This window comes from Lissotriton vulgaris, chromosome 1_1 (assembly GCF_964263255.1).
Source record: "Lissotriton vulgaris chromosome 1_1, aLisVul1.2, whole genome shotgun sequence".
NCBI lineage: Eukaryota > Metazoa > Chordata > Amphibia > Caudata > Salamandridae > Lissotriton > Lissotriton vulgaris.
The window spans coordinates 1,103,608,895-1,103,629,367 of NC_141685.1; the positions used below are offsets into that span (position 1 = coordinate 1,103,608,895).

Below are 20,473 nucleotides of genomic sequence, written 5' to 3' on the forward strand. Positions count from 1 at the left end.
TAGAATACATAAATAGATTAAAAGGCAATATATAAAAAGTACAATAATTGGAAGTGTAAACATTGGTTGACAAAGTGCAATTCCCTAACATTCATATACAGACAATAGTGCAACTTCATTGATCCCGGCAGCAAAAGGATGAGTATTTAAATAATCATACAAGCTCTTGATTATTATATCAATTTAGGCCCTCATAAAATATTCTTCATCGTCAGTGATGAATACACATAACAGAACTATGGATGCACAAAATGCATAAGCCTTACGGCGTTTCATTGACCATGATTTTAGTCTTTAGCCATATGCTCTTTAGTGACAGAATGTACAATACAATTGAATTAGTAAGATTACAGTCTTCAGACAAAACACTAAGAGCAAATTTGGATTATTCCTTCTCTATTTAAAAAGTTATGCCTCGCTTTGATCTAATAAAATTGACTGACAGTAAAAATCCGCTTACTCCAAATACAACCAATCTGGAGGTATCGGTTTTCAAAATGCGCAACATTTAAATATACTGTCTAGTACCAAGGTTCCTACCCAAGGGTCGTATCCACCTTTTTCTTGGAATTTCGTAAAGGGTACAGAAGAATAAAACATGGGCAATATCTTCTTCCCTCCTATAGGAACACTCAGTACAAATGCAATCAGTATCCTCACTAGCCTTTTTACCCCACCTAGATGTAAGTTTCTTAACTAATAGTGTACCATATCTAAATTTTAGGTAGAGTATTTTGGCTAGTAGGTGTTCGATCTCGTCTAGAAATGGTTGAAAGGAGGGGCTTATTTTAAAGCTTAAGAACTGATTAGTCAATGATCCATGTTTAAGGCCTATGATAACACTCTGATCAATAAAATTCCAAAAGATGGCCTTGCATTCCTGTTTTGAATCGGGGGTAAGCTGGTCCGGGTTTTCCCAATACCTAATCAAGCCCAGATTCAGGAACCACCTACTAATATGGGCCAGCCATGGAAAAGTAATGGAAGTATCAAGAGCAATCAGTTCACTTAGTGCCTGATTGTATATATATAACTCTTCCGTTGTCCATATTCTGATCCAGTATGAAAGCGATATCCAAATAGCCCTGTGTTCGTTCCGCTTAATGCCTAAATCCAACATCAAGGGATTCACCGGGGTATTTTGTGGAAGGGCCGTAAATCTCCTCATGATTTTATTCTCCCTAAAGTTAATGGCGAGAGTGCCCCCCCTCCCCATAACTCAGAACCATATAATGTAGCTGTTTGGACTTCAGATTTATAAACTAACAATGCAGGAGTAATTGCCTTTGATGATGTCAAAAAAAGTTTTTTTACAATTGGAGCTGCTTTTTGACTAAGGATGGATTTTGATTTCGCAATCTGAGGATTCCATGAAAGTTTGGAATCATTGGTCACCCCCAGATATATGAAATTTGGAACACAATCCAAACTAACTCCATTTGATTGCATATTATTTTTAAAACATTTATGGGGTCTGATGGCCATGTACTTTGTTTTTATTGGGTTTATTTTGAGCCCCTTTTGTCTACAGTACACATCTAGCGCATGTAAAAGGTTCTGAAGGCCCCTGAGAGTTTGAGAAAGTAAGATGGTATCGTCCGCAAAGGTTAGTGCACAAATATGTTCGCCGCCCAATTTTGGGGAATCATGATTACATTTTTTAAGAGCCGAAACCATATCGTTAACGTACAGGAGAAACAGGGTTGGCGCCAGGACACAGCCCTGGCGCACACCCCTTTTTATAGGGATGTCTTCAGTCAGTTCTCCCGCTTTCCCCCATCTCACCTTTGCATAAGTATTCTCATGTAACCTGACTAGCTGAAGGGCAATGTTACTCGGAACTCCTTGGTGTAAAAGGCTAGCCCAAAGACGATCTCTAGGAATAGAATCGAATGCTGCCTTCAAATCTATGAAGGCTACATACAAATGACCATCACACAACTTTGTATACTTCCATGAGATGATTATTAGCAACAGCACTTGATCTATTGTGCTTTTTTTCTTTCTGAAGCCAGCTTGACAGGGAGAGAGTACATTAGTGCCCATGACCCAATCATTTAGCCTGTCTAAAATATGTTTTGCATATACCTTTTTTAGTATATCTAAAAGGCTGATGGGTCTATAATGTGCAGGATCGTCCCCAGAACCTTTCTTGTAAATTGGGACGATCTCCGCACCTTTCCACGAGTCAGGAATAGGCTGACCATTTGCAATGCCATTACAAAGGAGATTTATGTAAGGGTCCCAAACATCTACCTCATGCTTAAAATGATCCCCCAGGATCTTATAGGGACCAGGTGCTTTTGAAGGTTTTATAGCAGCTATTGCCCTCAATGTCTCTGCCATACTAAATTGAAGGGGGGTACTCTTAATTAATAACATAGTTGTATCAAATATAGCTAGGGGGGCTTCATATGGCTTGCCTGGGACAGCATAAAGACGAGCGAAATGATTATACCAGGACTTAGGGTCCAGGTTATAATCTTGGGCCGGGATATTTGCCTTAGTACCATTTGCTATAATTTTCCAGAACAGGAATTGGTAATTTCTTTTAGAGGCTAAGAGCAATTCCTCCTAGTTATCATCATTCCATCTCCTGCGCGCAATTTTCTGAGTCTTATGGTATACACCCCTTGCTTCCCTAATTAAAACAATGTTTTTTGTGTCCAATGCTTTTGATAGATTTTGTTTTGCAAGGACACAATCAGAATCAAACCAGGATTTGGGATGCCCAAATTTACTTTTAATGTTAGTGTTTTTACCACCAGGTTTAGTTAAATGGGGCTTAATGACCTCCATCAAAGATTGATGAGTTTGGGTTATCGTATAACCAGTTGAGCCCCTTTCTCTAAAGTGTGTTACTAAATCGGCAAAGATGTTATACACTTGTGTTAGGAGCTCAATATTACCCAAAATAGATGGCCACTTTAGTGCCCACCTGTTATTGGAAGCGTATGGTTGGGTTACTTCTGGAGCCTTAGCCAGTCGGAGGGAAGAGTGTAGCATAAATGGGTTTCCCATTAGGTCCAAACAAAGTGGGAAGTGATCACTATCTCTCCTGTTACAATCTACCTTGAATCCCTGGATAAGGTCCCAATGGCCAATACTCAACATAATATAATCAGTTTGTGAGATTGATAACTCCCTAGTAAAAGTATGTGAGCAATTAGGGTCCTACTGGCTTCTGCCATTGCAATATCTTAATCGCCTCTCAATAGTAAAGTTGAACAATTGAAGTTCCGAAACAGACGGTCTCAACACTTCATCTGCCTCCAGTAAGGGAATACCCATTGCAAGGTCCTGCTCTTCAAAAATCATACTCACTCCCTGCAATGGTTCATAACAATTGAAGTCACCTCCAAGTATCACAAAATCTTTAGGATGAAGAGTGTCAAGAACATCCTCTAACAAGGGGACAATTAATGACTCCTGGGAAGATTCTCTCGGTCTTATATAAATGTTAAACAAGTACATCCGGAACTTGTTTGGGAAAATAAGTCTAAGGCCCAAGATATCATCGGAGTCAATGGGAACTGGGTCGACAATTACATTGATGTCATTTTTTATCCAGACTAATAAGCCTCCGGACGGTCTCCCCCTAGTGGATTGACGCGCCTCTAGGCTAAAAGTCCTATAACCAGTTTTAAAAAGAGGTTCCCTGATCCATGATTCTTGGAAAAGACAAATGTCAAAAAGGTCAATATATGACTGCCAATCTGGTTCATGCATTTTCCTTGCAAGCCCGGCTATATTCCAGGATATCATCCTAAGACTACATTGGGATGAGCCTTGTGCTAGGGAATCAGAGCTAGGATAGTTAGTTGGGAGGTCCCTACATTGTACAAATAGGGAAGAATTACTAGGGGGAATTACTAACCCATCCAAAGGCTCACCACCAGCCATTGGATTGACATCTTTCCAATTATCTTCACATGGTAAAGACACTTCTGGACAATCAATAGGTAATGCTTTTAGGGAGGACTTGGCTGTTTCATTCTCTTCAAATCGACTTCTTGGGGCTTTAACTAGTCAATCTAATGCCTCTAGATCACTATAGCATTGTCTATTGATAAGTCGATTAGAATCAGTATTCCCCCCTGTTCTGCACTGTCTAATACTGATTTTTGAGTTGAAGAGAAAATGGGATCTTAGATTCATAATAATTAAATTCTCAGGGATATCTTTAGACCAAAAAGATATCATTATGTCATCTAAGTTGCCCGATTCCTGGGGGATCCTTGCAACATTTTTTATGTCTGATCTAATGACTGATCGGCATTGCCTTTCCTTCCTAAGCCAGTGTATAACTTTGTTCACAAGGGACTCCTTATCTTCTCTATAAGTAGGGGCCAACCTCGGTACATTAGTTAAGAAAACACAGTTTGGTTTCTGTTCGGCATTATGCGAAGAGTGACTGGTATGATTTACACTTCGGTTTCCCTCAAAAACTCCAGGATGTCTTCCCACAATAGGTGCCCCCAATCTTGGTTGCGATATATGATGGGTATCGAGGTACCTATTTGCACGTCTATTTTGGTCCCCAATAACTACTGACCTCATTAGAGTCGATCCTCGTGAGGGATGAAGGGGTTCAGGGAATTTTGATCTTTCAAGAAGCCCCCCATTTTGCAGAGGTCTCATATAAGATTTTTGCATTAAATGAGAGCTTCCATTAGCAATCTTGCTTGAGTGATGGTGTTCAATAGTTCTAGCTGAAGGGTTAGATACCCACCTTCCTATATTAAGGGGATTTGTTTTTTTCCCAATAAGTGTTTTTGCCACACAATCAACAGGTGATATTACTTGGTCTGGTAATAAACGGCTCATGACTGCCTCTATCGTTCTTTTGATTACAATGACCTCCTCCTGAACAGTGTCAAGTCTTTCTAAAAGGGCCTGCACCAGTTTGTGGGTGGGATTTATAACACTCTGCAAGTCTTTCGGTATCGGAAGTAGATCTGTGGCGCCAGTCACAACTTTAATTACTGGGCAATCCACATGCGCTTCCCCTTCATCAACCTCTAGTGGAAGGTATCTATTAAAACACTCTATAGTTATTACTTCGTTGCCAGGTAATCTATTCCGATCATTCCCAAACTTCCACAATTACTTATAGCCGGCAAAGGAGTTGTACCTGTACCCTGACCATTCTTCGATGGGGACACATTTGGAGTTTGACTTAGCTCTTCCCTCCGGGGTTCATGCACAATAACTGGTGGAGTAGTTGACTTTAACCTACCCACCTTTTCTTTCATATTATAATAAGAGGTGATTTTACCCTTTCCCTTATCATTATTCGCTTTCCCAGATGTTAGCATGCTTTCTACCTCCTCAATTAATTCATCAATAGCATCAAGTGTGCAATTCTCTGCTGCTGATTTTGATGGCTTTAAGTTTTTTTTTACAATATTTTTCCTCCCTGTAATCAGTTTGGCTGCCTTCCTTTTCCCCATTTTCACCCTATATATATGAAAAGGAGGGCAGACTCAGCTATTTGTATAAGGTAGGGATACAGATAGAGATGCACTTGAGGTATCAGCATGCAGGGGAGAGTTACTCAGGTTACAAATGCTTCCTTTGTATAGGTGCAGTGGTGATAACAACAAATACTTCCCTCAAAATAGAGTCAGAACGTGGGAGGAAACTGCAAAATTTCACACAAGAAAAGAAAAAACAGAATATAAGATTAAAAACTGTATAAAAGTGAATCAGAGATGCTTACATAACATAAAAAGCCCCACTCTCAATATCATCAACGGGGTCTTTGGAAAGTCCAAATAAGTCCCTCCCTGCCAAAACACATATATCAGTTCAGTCTTACCACAAATTATAGGTTGAAGTCCATGCATTGGGTTAAGGAAAAATAAAACCACAAGGTATAGCCTAGCCCGGCCTTTTCTGGGCTTTGACTGGCGCGGACGGGCCATCCCTTGGCCCGGGCTTGGCCCGGGCAGCGCCTGGGCACGCGCGTGCGCGTCCCACGCCGCGGGAGCCCTGGCCCCAATTTTAAGCGCCTCCTGGCGCGTAGCGTGGCATCAGCGGCCTGAAGGAATGCTGGGGGAAGTAGTTCTCCGGTCCCCCAGACGTCGACACAACAATGGCGGCCCTCCGCACTCAGGACTCGGCCCCTGCCTTCCGTGGAGCACCCGCGAGGCTGAAAGCTGTAGGCAGCAACAAACGTAGCAGGTGAGGTGGCAGATGAAGTGGGTGTAAAGGCGCCCCACGCCGCGGGAGCCCTAGCCCCGATTTTAAGCGCCTCCTGGTGCGTAGCGCGGCTTCAGCGGTCACAAGGAATGCTGGGGGACGTAGTTCTCCGGTCCCCCAGACGTCGACACAACAATGGCGGCACTCGGGACTCGGCCCCTGACTTCCGTGGAGCGCCCGCGAGGCAGAGAGCTGCAGGCAGCAACAAACGAGCAGGTGAGGTGTCAGATGAAGTGGGTGTAAAGGCATCCCGTGCCGCGGGAGCCCTGGCCCCGATTTTAAGCACCTCCTGGCGCGTAGCACTGCGTCAGCTGCAAGGAATGCTGCGAGACGTAGTTCTATGGTCCCCCAGTCCCCCAGACGTCAACACAACAATGGCAGCCCTCCGCACTCGGGACTCGGCCCCTGCCTTCCGTGGAGCGCCCGCGAGGCAGAGAGCTGCAGGCAGCAACTAACGTAGTAGGTGAAGTGGCAGATAAAGTGGGTGTAAAGGCGTCTAATTATGTTGAACAACCAACATGTTAGCAAATAGTATAGGTTATACCAATACAAAACATGTAGCAGACAGCCAATGCAAGATGAGGCAATCAGAAGAAGACAATGACAAAACTCGAAACTTTACCTTAATACTAGGTCCAGCGAACAATGATCGTTCAACCAGAACTGTAAAACCATTTGAACAGGTGATTGTCGTGTGAAATCGCAATAGGGGGTGGCCAACAATGACTTTTCATTGGTACAGAGATGTAAGAGCTGGCTCTTAATATAGTATACCAAAAAGAGGGATACTGGCAAAGAGTCCAGGGGTTCCTTTATGGTTTATAACAGGGGCTTGCTTTAGCAATCCCAAGGTGCCCTATCTAGGGGTAGCAGTGGTCGAGCAACCTTAGGCTTATCAGAGAGGATTGTTAGACATATGCAAATACACACAATAGTCAATAAATGATGCACACGACTCAATAAGGAGGTCCTCACCAATTTATAAAAATAACTCTTATCTTTATAGAAAGTTTGGCACCAAGATCATCTAAATCAGGTAACTGCGTTTCGGGTTATGAATTTCTACAGGTTTGAAAAATCTTCACAGCAATTTCTGAAGCTTATGTTATCCTATGAAGGAAATGGAGGAAAGACATACACTGCATACAGGTATTTAACAGTGACTTACAGGACAAATCTCCTACACTTAGGATGAGTATGGGGCAAGGTCCAAGGACACAGCCTGAGGTCACTTCGGGAGGCTCTGGGGAGTCCAGGTGCAGAGGTATGTTTCAGATTTGGGTTCCCAATAATATCCAATGGGGGAAAACATGTAATGCATTCCAGCACTTCACAGAAACTTATGTGACCAATCTCCTGGGCTTATGGTGAGTATGGGGCAAGGTCCAAGACCACACCAAAGGTCACTTCGGGAGGCTCTGGGGCATCCGGGTGCAGAGATGTGTTTCAGCGCCAGGTGCCCAATATTAATCAGCGGAGATCGGTCCGGTTGGAAAGAGGCTGCAGGTTTGGACTGGGAGGCCAGTCAGACTGAACCAGGAAGTGGGTTAGGTTCACAATGTTAGGGGATATGGGGACACCTTTGGTCCTCTTCTCCACGGGTCAGGGGCAACTAGTGCAGAGGTTCCCTTAGGCTTCGCGTTTTGGTCACCAGGAGCACTCGCGGTCAGGGAGGGACCTACACAAAGAGGTGGCTCAAGGGGTCCCTTCCTGGCAAACACAAGGTGGGCTTCTTCTCTGGAGGGCTGGGGGATCATGCTGGCACCATTGGCCCACTTCAATGGAGCAACGGGTCCAGTGGTGCTTGCCAGTGCTGGGTTTTCACTGTCTTGGAGTCCTCTCAGGCCTACAGGATGCAGGGAAGCAGTTTAGATGAGGAACAGCAGGCAGGTGGGCGGGGCTGGGGCCAAGTCAGTCGTCCTTCTTCAGTCTTTGGCTTTTGCAGCTCTTCAGTGTCCTTCTTCGTAGGTCATCAGGATCTGACTTCCTGGACCCAGGGGCTTCCCTAAATTCTAGAATAAGGGGTGTTAGGGGAGTGTAGGGTAGTAGCCAATGGGCTACTGATGCTTGGGGCACTAAGCCCACCTACATGACCACCTCCTGTGGGAAGTGGGCATCACCCTGACCAGAGTTCCTAAATGCTTCCAACACAAATATGGCCACTTCTGAAAAGTCGTACCCACATCAGTTTAGGCCACCCTAGCCTAGGGGATGGCACGCCTACCTGATTAGCTAATGTTCCTGCCTGTCCAGATGCCAAAGGGCAGGGGACACAGGGTCGGCTTCTTCTTCTGAGAGAGAGAGAACACATTTGCATTTCAAAGGCAGTGTCTGTTTGAAGCTCCCATGCCTTGGAATGCTAATCAGCAGTTCATCCTGTGGGGAGATGGTGTAATCACCCTCAACCAGACAGGCTTTGTTTCTGACCTCCTGAGAGCAAAGGCTTTCACCCTTGGGGTCAGAAACTTGTCTCTGGTGTTGGGCTGCCAAGAACAAGCCAGTCAGTACACCAGTGGCTGGTAAGTTTTCAGGAGGTACCTCTAAGGTTCCCTCTGTGTGCATGCATTAATAAATCAAATGCCGGAATCAGTGTGGGTTCATTAATACGAGATGTTCAACACCAAAAATCCCTATTTTCAGTGAAATCATCATGTAGCTGGAGAAATTGTTTTCACCAGTGTCCAACACATGTACTTAAAATGGCTTCCCTGTTCAGCTTGTACCGGCAGCAATAGAGATGATAAGCACAGGGTCATATTTGCTCATGCAGGTATGCCCTCACATGTAATATAGTGCACCGTGCTTTACGACTGTAAGGCCTGCTGTAGGGGTGACTTGCCTATACTACAATCACTGTCTGTGGGCATGGCACATAGGGATGTTTGTTGTGTTTTCACTTTTGTCAGCACCAAAACACGCAGCCTGCAGTGGCAGTCTGTATGTGCATGGTGAGGGGTCCTTCAGGGTGGCACAATTCATACTGCAGCCCTTAACCACCCTCTTTAGCCTCCTTGCCCTAGATACCAAGGGTACCATTTACTAGGGACTTACAGGGAGTGCTAAAGGTATTGCCAATTGGGGTTCAATTTCACAGTTTTGGGAAAGAGATCTGGTGCTGGGGACCTGATTAGCAGGGACCTAGCAGTCTTTCAGTCAAAGTTACATCAATTACCAGGGGGGCGTGGCTTGGGCGCCGATGGCGATGGTCGCCTGAGAGCTCGGCTCCGGGACTGAGCCCGGATTTATCCTGAATATCGGAGGCTGAGGGGCACCCCAGACCCCGCATTCGGTTGAGCGAGGCGACGACACCCTTCCGAGGGCCCTGGTGGAGTTTGGACGGAGGTGGCTTTGAAGAAATGCCGAAGTTTGCGGAGTGGCGAAGTGCGACCCAATATGGCGCCCGGACCCCTTTGTCCCCTTGATCGGACCTACGGAGTTGAGGAGGTCTCGCGGATGTCGCCCGGCACCCGGCTCCACCAGCCTCAGCTGTTTTAGACATTAGACATTGGCTGGTTCGGACCCTCTACAGCGGGACCATACTCGATTGGACGTCCGAGCGGGTGCCCACGCGCTAGAGGGCGCCGGGCACGGGAGCACTCAGCTCTAGGCAGTGGTCGACACCGCGACTCCGCAACTGGCTGCGAGTTCTTGGCCGCCCCAACTACATGGATGGCGCGACGCTCGGGCGCCACAGGACAACCGGGGGAGTTGGTGGCCCGTGCCCCAGAGCTATAGTAGGTGAACGGGCCTGCCCGACTCGGAGACGGGTATCTCCGCCCCCTTATCGGTGCCCTCGGACGCCGTGGCGGTGGCGTGAGCCGAAGCGGCGGAGTCTCCACAGGCTCTGGAGAAGGAGATCGCCCATCCCGGACTGGAGAGCGGAATCCCGGGAAAAAGGTGCTAGACACTTGCACACGGAGGCGACTACTCCGGGACCTTTGCGGAGAGCCCCTGGCGGCATGGGGAAACCTAGAGGAGCCAAGGGATCCAGCCAGGCCACCTCGGACTCTGAGGCCCAGGACAAGGAAGAACATGGAGATCCTAAAAGACCTGGTGGCGCACCACTCCAGCAACAATTCGACCGTGTACTGGAAGCCATAGAGGCAACTCGGTCGGCCCTTCAACAGGACATTGCCCAGGTGGCGACTGGCCTGGGCCTCCTTAGGGCAGACCATGGTAAGCTCTCGGACCGGGTCAAGGAGGTGGAGAGCACGGTGAGGACTATAGAACCGGCGCAGAGAACCCTAGCTGCGACGATCAAGGATGCCATGTCCCGAATCGAGACCCTCGAACGGAGGGCGGAGGATGCGGAAGGCCGAAACAGGAGGAATAACATTCGGGTAGTGGGCCTGCCGGAAAAGGTCGAGGAGGGCGATATGGTGCGCTACCTGGAGACCTGGCTCCGAGACACGGTGGTCCCGGAGGGCCTGTCCTCCTTTTACACTCTAGAACGGGCCCACAGAGTTCCAGCGCGACCCCCGCAACAGGGACGAGCCCCGAGGCCGGTGGTGGCGCGGTTGCTACATTTCCGGGACAGAGACCTGATCCTAAATGCCGCCAGACACAATGGCCCGTTCCAGGTTGCAAACAGCCAGGTGAACATCTTCCCTGACTATACCTACGAGACGCAGCGCAAGCGGTTCTCCTTCCTGGCGGTTAAGCGTGAACTCAGGAGTGAAGGCATCCAATATTCACTCCTATTTCCCGCGAGGCTCCGAGTCATTGTCGACGACAAAACCCAGTTCTTTGACACCCCGGAGGAGGCCTGTGACTGGCTCGAACTGTACCGAACAGGGAAGGATGGTTATAACGCCTCGACCCATCAGGCGGAGGAGCCGGAACAACGGAGGCGCTCTAAAAGGGACAGGAACCGCCGCGGCCGCACAGGAGGACCCTCGACAGCAGAGACATCATCTGAGCGGAGGGGAGTGTTGGAAGTTCTATCGGAACTGTCGGGAGCAAAGGGCGAAGACATCGAAGAGGAGGAAGAAGGCCCGGGTGCTCGGGGGGCACCGTCGGACTCGGAAGACTCAGTGGCAGACAGTACCCACACACCGGTGATCACACCGAAGTCGGTGGAGGACCTTCTGGACGGACAGGGGTAATGGGAACGATTGCCTTGTTTTGGGTGGGGGCCCGGCAGGGGGGAGGCGGCTGCCGTCCTTTATTGCTGACAATGGGAGAGGGAGGGTCGGGAGGCTCCTACTCTTGCCCCGAAAGATTTTGATACGGGGGGGCTTATGTTAGTCCTGGTAGCCTGGGCGACGAGGGCCCACTGCCTCCGCTCAGCCCGCACCTGGCCCATAAGGCCTTCCTGCGGTGGCGACCGTAGGACTAGTGGGGTTTTTGGGGTTGTTCTCCGTAGAAGTTTGGATGGGATCTAGATGGTGCAGTTTGGGTCCTGTTCTGGGGTGGTTGGGTGGGGGGTTTGTTGGGTTTTGGGGGGTTTGGTTCTGGTTGGGGAAAATGGCCGCCGACAGCGCTGGGAGGAATGATGTTTTTTCTTTGTGGGGACCCAGACGGGGAGACTGTGCACGAACACTTTGGGACAATGGCTGATGTTGCTAACTTGAAATGTATTACTTGGAACGTGAGGGGGCTTCACACTATGTCTAGGCGTCACAAGGTCCACGCTTATTTAGTGCGTAGGGGAGTGCAAATGGCGCTGCTGCAGGAAACGCATCTGAACAAGGCGGAAGGGGCGGCGCTTCAGCGTAGGTGGCGAGGGCAGGTCTTCTCCACGGCGTACTCTGCTTATGCCAGGGGGGCGCTAATATGGATCAGGGCAGGAGTCCCCTTTCAAGTCACGAGGACAGTGTTGGACCCGGAGGGGCGCTTCGTGGCCATATCAGGCACGCTAGGAGGGAGGGACTTGAATGTTTGTTGTGTGTATGCCCCTAATATGGATCAGACTGCCTTCCTTTCCGGGTTATCGGGCTCGTTGGCCCACCTTTTCACCGGTCCCCTCCTGCTAGGGGGAGACTTTAACTCCGTGGTAGATGTAGACATGGACCGCTCGCATCCCCCGCTCCCCGACTCCCCGGTCCGGCGGGTGGCTAAGGGCCGTCAAGATTGGCAGACCCGCTGGGGTTTGACGGACATCTGGAGGGCGCATCACCCCGCGTCTAGAGATTATTCGTACTTTTCGAGCCTTCATGAGCTGCATGTCAGACTGGATGGCTTTCTTGGTTCGTCCGAAGTAGTCTCGGCAGCGGTCCGATCGGAGTATTTATCGCGGACCATTTCGGACCATAACCCCCTCCTACTGGACATTCGCTGGTTCCCTGGGACGCCAGCGGTACCCACCTGGAAGATGCGCCCCGAGATCCTCGAGGACAGTGTCTTCAAGGCAGACCTAGGGGAGAAAATCACGGATTATTTTGCATCCAACGGCGGTTCCGCGAGTACTAGGGCGTTCGAATGGGACGCTTTCAAAGTGGTGGTGAGGGGGTACTGTATCTCTAAGAGGGTGGGCATGCGGCGTGTTATCCTGGCTGATTTAGACGCAGCGGACCGAACGCTTCGCGAGCTCGAAATTGGCCGACCCGGACACCCGGAATTGCAAACACGAACGGTAGAGGCGAGGGAGAGGGTGGCGGTGGAAGTCGAACGGCTCCGCTGTTTCGATTACAAGGCCTACACGGTCCGGTCTATAGCGGAGGGCGACAGATCGAGTGCATTACTGGCGTGGTTGGCCAACCCTACGCGCCAGTCCCAAACGACGACTAAGATGCGTGGGGCGGATGGGACCGAGGTGTACACCCAACCGGAGATTCTTACTTGCTTCCGGCATTATTACGAATGTTTATATCGCAGTCGTTCCGCGCGCGACCCGGATCGGCTTGTTGACTATCTTCGTCCGCTGGAACTCCGCACAGTGGAACGAGAAGTGGCAGACGCCCTGGGATCTGACATAGGCTTGGGGGAGATCCGCGGGGCCATCAAACGGATGGCGAGGAACAAGACCCCGGGCCTGGATGGCCTGCCGGTGGAGTTCTATGCAGCTTATGCTGACCTTCTGGCCCCTCGTTTACTGGTGGTCTACAGAGAGGCGAAGAGGCTGGGTCGCCTCCCCGGCTCGATGTGTGAGGCGTTGGTGGTTCCTCTTCTCAAGCCAGGCCGAGACTCGTCTGACCCGGGGTCTTACCGTCCCCTCTCAATGTTGACGGTGGACTACAAGATATTGAGCAGCATCTTGGCCTCGAGGCTGTTGGGACACATGGGTTCCCTAGTACACGAGGACCAAGCCGGTTTCATCCCACGGCGAAATACAACCATGAACATCCGACGGTTGTTTCGCTTGCTTGGGGAACCGTTCGCGGATGCCCCGTCCCCGGTAGTTTTGTCGGTGGACCTGGAGAAGGCGTTTGATAGCCTGGAGTGGGACTATTTGGACGTGGTATTGCGGAAATTCGGCCTTGGAGAGGGATTTGTTAAATGGACAGCAGTTCTTTACGCTTCTGCTTCAGCCAGGGTTAGATCGGGCCCTTTGATTTCATCGCGTTATCCGGTAGAGCGTGGCACGCGGCAAGGGTGCTCCTTATCCCCGCTTCTTTTTGCACTAGCGGTGGAGCCACTAGCGATGCATCTTCGCTCGGGAGTCCACTACACGGGCTTATGGACAGCGGCGGGCCCGCATTACGTTTCGCTCTATGCGGACGACCTGTTGCTCTTCCTGGAAGATCCGATTGACGCATTACGGGGAGCGGAATTAGCGCTAACGGAGTTCGGGGAAGTCTCAGGCCTACGAGTGAACTGGTCTAAGACCTGCCTCTTCCCGATGCGTAGGGGTGTCCCCAATCCGGCGCTAAGTAGAGAGATCAGATGGGAACCCGACTGCTTTAAATACCTTGGGGTATTTGTGTACCACGACCAGCCCGACCTCCTAGACGGAAACATTGCCCGTTGCATGCGAGCACTCCGAGGCAGCATGGATTTTTGGGCCACGCTGCCGCTCTCCGTGGCAGGACGCATTGCCCTGCTCAAAATGGTGGCGCTCCCCCGACTATTGTATTACTTTCGGACTTTGCCGATCTGGGTACCACCGACTACGTTTCGCCGCTTGCGTTCTATGGTGATCGGGTTCCTCTGGGGCACGGGCCGGCGGCGGGTGGCCCTCAATACCCTGATGAGGCCGAAAGACGAAGGGGGGCTCGCTGTGCCGGACTTTGAGAAGTACTATCTGGCGGCGCAGCTCCAGACATACACCCAGGAGATAGCCAGGGAGTTCAGAGGCCCGGAAGACGGTAGGGGGACGGGTATAGCCAGGCACGTCCTCTCCTTTATCGCGCTGCGACAGCGTTTAGTCCTTCGGGACCTGTCGATGGAGGAGCGGACTATCCGACTCTGTTGGAATCGGGCCCATAACAGAGGTCACCTGCGGACCCCATATGCACCTGAAATACCATTAGGGATGCTGACGGCCCTCCCCCACGGAGGAGACTGGTCGCGATTGGCGGACTGGGAGGAGTCGGGTTTACTGCTCGTCGGAGACCTGTATGAGGACGGAGTGCTCCTGTCCTTTCAGGATCTCATTGACCGCTTTGGGATCCCCCGGGGCGACTTTCTGCTGCATTCGGCCATTGTGCGAGTGATCCAGGCGTATTGGCAAAACGGACTAGAGGAACCTCAGTTGTCTCAGGTGTGCCAGTATGTAATGATGTCGGCAGGAACAGTGAAGGCGGTCACCTGCCTTTATGGCAGGCTGATTACCGAGGGGTTGGTCCCTCTCACCACACTGAAGTCCCGCTGGGAAGAGGACATCGGTAGGGAGATCCCGGAGACGACCTGGTCCCAGCTGGTGAGGCGAGCATGGAAGGGTACGCGTTGTGCCCGTTTCCAACTAGTCCACTACTATGTTCTCCATAGGGCGTACCTGACCCCGGTTAAGATCAGGCGTTATTTTGCCACAGCCTCGGCGGAATGCCCTAGGTGCCCGGCTCAGGAGGCGGACCTCTTACACATGCTATGGGCCTGTCCCGGTTTGACGGCCTACTGGCAGGAGGTGACGGCGACTTTAGAAGAGGTGACGGGGAGGCACTTATCGTTAGATGCGGCGGTAGGGCTACTGCATTGGTTCCCCCATACCCCCCGGAATAAAATCACTAGTAAATTTATAGACCTGGGGCTCCTACTGGCTAAGCGAGAGGTGACCAGGAATTGGAAGGCACGTGCTGGTCCTACGGGCTGCAGATGGCACGGTGAACTTTTGAAATGGGCGGCGGGTGAGAGCGCGCTGCGATATCAGTTGGCATGGAGGCAAAGCAATGAGAAGGCGCAGGAGGCCGCGTTGGAATGGGAAACGCTGGTGCAGGCCCTCAGGGATTATTGTACCCCCAGCGACTCCGAAAACGAAGAAGCAACTAGACCCGAGTCCCGTTAACCACTAGCATTAACAGCACTATTACCTTCCCCGTGGGTCAAACAGTGGATCCTACAGTGATAAACTCCCTGGCGCTGATGGTGGGGGGGGGGGGGGGGGGAGTTTCATAATGTCTGGTAGTTGGGGGGGGGGGGGTTTCTTTTTTGGGGGTTGGGGTTTGTTTAGAAAAGCAGATGACGGACAGTGTGTTATCCGGACCAGCTCCAGCACCCTACTGACCCCAGCTACATTCACCGCCTAACCCCAAGAACACGGGCCGCTTGGCTATACAGCAATACTATGGAAGGGGGTCGGTGGGCTGTATCTTGTAAGAGTTGGCTATAATATGATGCTGGTCGTTACTGTATTGTTGTATTAATTCCTGCAATAAAAATATATTTAAAAAAAAAAAAAAAAAAGTTACATCAATTACCAGGCAAAAAAGTGTGGAGGGGGAATGCAATAAAACCCAGTTTCCTACACGTTCCTGTACTCCTTTCCTAGGAAACCAAATTGTGTGGCGTACTGTGGGTCAGTTGGCACACCAATAAGTATGGTATCATAATGTAGAGGGATGATGAGGATGAATACTTTTTATCCTCCCTGTGGCATTGCTCTTCAATATGAGAGGGGAGGGGGTGGGAGCTTCTCAAAGTATCAGTGGTTGAATGTGGTAACATACCTCCTGGGATTATGTTGGGGGAGCTGTGTACATTTGGGGAGGGGTGCTCCAAGAGACATCCGATCAACTATCAGGCCCCGGCACCAACCCCCCCATCCCACCCCCCAGCACCACTCATTTCATACAAACTATCCTTGCTTTTCCAATGATGGTGCTTCTCATTAGATAAGGTGTTCCAGGGAACGGGGGCCCAACAAGGGTTCTAACAGGGCAGTGAAATAAGTAAGTAGAGCCAACCAGTCTCAGAGTATGTTGCCCGCTGTCTGTGGTGTCACTGAGGGGAACAGGGCCATACTGGCATTGGAGTCTGAGGCAAAAGTTATGTCTACCGAGAAGCTTGGGTGGGGTGATGTTTACTGTGGTCTAATGCAAGACACTGTTGCTTTCACTGCTCATCTGCCATCCAGAGCCTGCTGCAGTTGGGAATATTATTCTTTAGGTAATATGTGAAGGGGTTGGGTTTTGGACAGTTTGTGAAGGCTAGCAAATTGAAAGAGGGGCTTAGTTCTCCTAGGTCTCCTGGAATGTGATTCCAAATTCTAGGAGCTTGGCAAGGAATGACTGGTTGAGAGATTTTGGTTTTCTGATGTTAATAATTTCCATTAGGAGGCTAAATTTACCTCTAGTGTTTCATTGCCGTGCCTTGGTGTTGAGTTAATTTATTTCCAAATAGACCAAGGTGAAGGACTATTTTTGTGTGGCGGAGGCCATTCTAACGTTTACTGAGGTTTTGAGGAAGAGCCAGTTGAGCTCTCTGAGAAAGGAGTATAATATCATTCTGAGGTACTGAGAGGCTTTTGGGAGGAAAGCTAATAAGGCATTGCTACTGTGAAGGTGTGATACAACTAGGTGCGTGCCACTACTCTAACGTAAGAAGAATGGATAGGCTTGACCTTCCTGAGCAGGAAGAATTGAAGGAAGCAGCTTTAGCAACTTATAAGTGGAGCATCACAGTTATTGTTTGGTTAAGGATGAAAACCAAATAGTGTTCCTGATGATCTATTTTGTGGAATATGCTTAGAGATGAGAGTAGGCTAAGCTACATTTGTGCAAGTGGAGTGGGCTCTTAGGCATAGTGCAGGCGGAGCAGTATTTGCTGGTTTTAGTTTTGGGCAAACGAGTTCCAGGAATACTCTCAAAGCTGCCATGTTAGATGGGCTGGAGATTGTAATGAAAAGTTAGATATAATAAACCTATTGAAGTTTGTTGATTCCCTCTTTTGAATCTGTGTTTCTGGGTGGAGATTAAGGCTCCCGGTTTTCCATTAAAATGGACTTTTAAATATAAATACAGATGGAAAACTATTTTTCATCTGTCTGTATTTATAAATAAAAATGGTAAAATACTGCCGAAACTAATTCAGAAACTTGTTCTGCGCAGCCCTGCTCCAGCCCAGGGTTGCCACGCCCTTCTGCCTGATGTAGATCTTTGGATGCACTCTGCCTGCCCCCAAACCCCGGCTGACATTTCCTAATTAGATTATTTCACCTAATTGTGGCCGGATCCATTTGTCAGTGCGGGCATAACAGTCCCCCCCCCCCACCCAGCTACTTCAATACTTCAAAGCCAATGTAAGTGAAAGGGAGGGTGCATATCTATGTTTTATTATTTGAAGCGTGGAGAGAGGGAGGGAGAATGGCCTTTTGTAGTGTCAATCTTGCTTTCAGTGAAGAGGTGAGCGATCCTTAACGCCTAAATCACACTTTTCTGCACCGCCTTCAAACTGGAGATTTGGGCCCAGATGTAGGTAATAGCAAATTATCGAATGGTAAATACCGAATTTTACCGATTCGGTATTTACTATTCGGTAATTGTTATGTAGGTAAAATATTCGGTAAAAATACCGATTCGGTAAGATTCGGTATTTACCGATTCGGTAAATACCGAATCAGTATTTGCTATTGAATCCTATGGGCCTTGAAGCCCATAGGATTCAATAGCAAATACTGATTCGGTATTTACCGAATCGGTAAAAATACCGAATTGCAAAGGGGGACAGGGTGTCACTTTGACACCCTGTTGCACCCCTGTAACTGGCTTGTGCGCCATGTGGCACACATACATGCCCTTAGGGCATCTCTGTGTGCCACATGGCACAGGTGTACATGCACAGATGTGCATGTACACAAGAATTCGTTATTTACCATGCAATTGTATTGCATGCTAAATACCGAATCCTGAAAGCCCTGTAGCAGTGTTAAAAGTGCTACCTACATAGGAAAATACAGATTCGGTAATTTTACCGATCGGTATATTTACCGAATCGGTAAAATTTACTGATTCTGTAATTTTACAGAATCGGTAATTTTACCGATTTGGTAAAATTACTGATTCGGCAAAATTACCGAATCTGTATGTTTTCAGAGCCCCTACATACCAATGTCAAAATACCGGTCGGAAACGGCCGAAAATCGGTATTTTCGGCCGATTCCGATCGGTATTTTGATACCTACATCTGGCCCTGGACTCTATAGGTGGTGCAGGTGTCGTGGTTTAATTCCTGACTGGTGTTAAGGGAGAAATTACAGCTGGAAGGGGCTAGTGCATGCAATGTTCCTCTGTTTACGGATGTTTAAACTTCTGACTTTTCAGAAGCATGATCGCGCATTCTTTTTAAACGACCAGAGTAGCAGAGTGCATTATTTCGAGATTGAAGTTTTTAGCTGCAGAGGGTGAGAGGCGAAGAATTACTGCTGGTTGCTTTTCTCTGACCGGGATAGGGAACGTATAGCTTTTTACAGGCACCGGTGGTCTATTTTGTCTTTATTGTTTTGGAACATTGCACGTTGTAGCTATTACAGCACATCCTTCTCAGTGTTGTACTGAAGAAAGTTTTAAAACCGTAGAATAGTAGCTCCTAGGAAGCACATATAACAGTGGACCCCAACTTGTCCTATGTCATTGATCCTGCTATGTATACCAATAATTACACACCTAATGAAAAGTGCTACATGACTGGCATTGGGTGGAAAAGGGAAACAGCTAATATGGCCCTCTCGAGCACTCTGACTCTAGGAGCTTGAACATGTGCTTGTACTACAATGGCAAAGTTTTCAGATGAATGTAATATTTATACTTAATTTGGCATATATATAAATCTATACATCTATAACAACCGAGTGCAAGCGTGCATTGGCTATTTAAATTAATGTGAAAAAATACTAGCTGCAGCCTTTTCTTTTGCTTGCTATAAAAATAAATTTGGATAAATACAGATAAAATGAAGAAATAATAAATATGGATAAATGCATACGGAAATGTTAAAAAAATACATTACATAAAGCTGGGAGCCCTAGTAGAGATCCAGTGGAAAAGGAGTAAGACTTGATTAACTGCATATTTTAATATTAATAAAGATGATATGAATTAATGAACTATGCAAGAATGTAGGTGATGTAGATGGTCTGAATAGATGACCTGAAATTTAGGTGATCTGTAGGAATGTTCTAGATGAGAGTTCATTCTTCATATGAATCGAAACACTGCAAATACATAGACCTTAAATTCTTCATAAGTCAGAAGAGCATTTGTTCTCCACAAATTTATGTCACTTACCCGCTGCCGTTAAGACAGTTACAGAAACATAGATGCTGTGATCGATGAGTTCATACATGTTTTTAAAATGATCTGTCAATATCTTTCTGGTAAGTGTTGCTCCTCCACTGCCCTCAGAAATCTGGAAGAACATGATACAGAGCTGATATGGTGAAGGAACTATGACCACATTTAGTAGATGCAACACTGTGTATGTGTAAGTTTTCATATTTGTAAGGGAATCACATTAATATCAATTGAGCAAAGGCATAAGCGGTGCATTGGCAATATTATCAAACAAACTGACAAAATATGTGTGGACATCTAGGTAACATGATTTTCCATTGGAGACTTTACCTGTATTCTTTGAAGTGATGTTGGCATGTTTCTCTTTTCATCATCAAACTTTACCCCGAAAACAACAAAGGCGTAACCCTCTACTGGCTTCCCGTACAGATACCTGTTGGAAGAGAAGAGTGTTCAGTTTATCTGCAAGAGTATTTATTGTATAGTTCAACAAGCGTAAGGCTATACATTGAAATACATACGCATTCCACATTAGGTTAACTAGGATGAGATGTTTTTAGTTGAAGTTTGCGAATTGCCAGTTCAGATTGATGGTTCAATGCCAATAGTTTGCTTAAGTATAGTCCAAAATAGAAATATCACTGCTTAAAAACATTTTAAACATA

At 48.1% G+C, this 20,473-nt stretch overlaps 1 protein-coding gene across 2 annotated transcripts in view; it reads right to left on the minus strand.

Moving 5' to 3' along the window:
- Positions 1-20,473, minus strand: part of LOC147748681 (A.superbus venom factor 1-like) — a 1,130,076-nt gene that overhangs the window by 933,616 nt on the left and 175,987 nt on the right. For both annotated transcript variants that reach the window (XM_086963555.1, XM_086963554.1), the window contains exons 8-9: positions 20,139-20,241; positions 19,803-19,923 (exon numbers count right to left, since the gene is read on the minus strand). In XM_086963555.1, the coding sequence (XP_086819681.1) occupies positions 19,803-19,923; positions 20,139-20,241 (224 nt within the window). The remainder of the gene's footprint in view (positions 1-19,802; positions 19,924-20,138; positions 20,242-20,473) is intronic.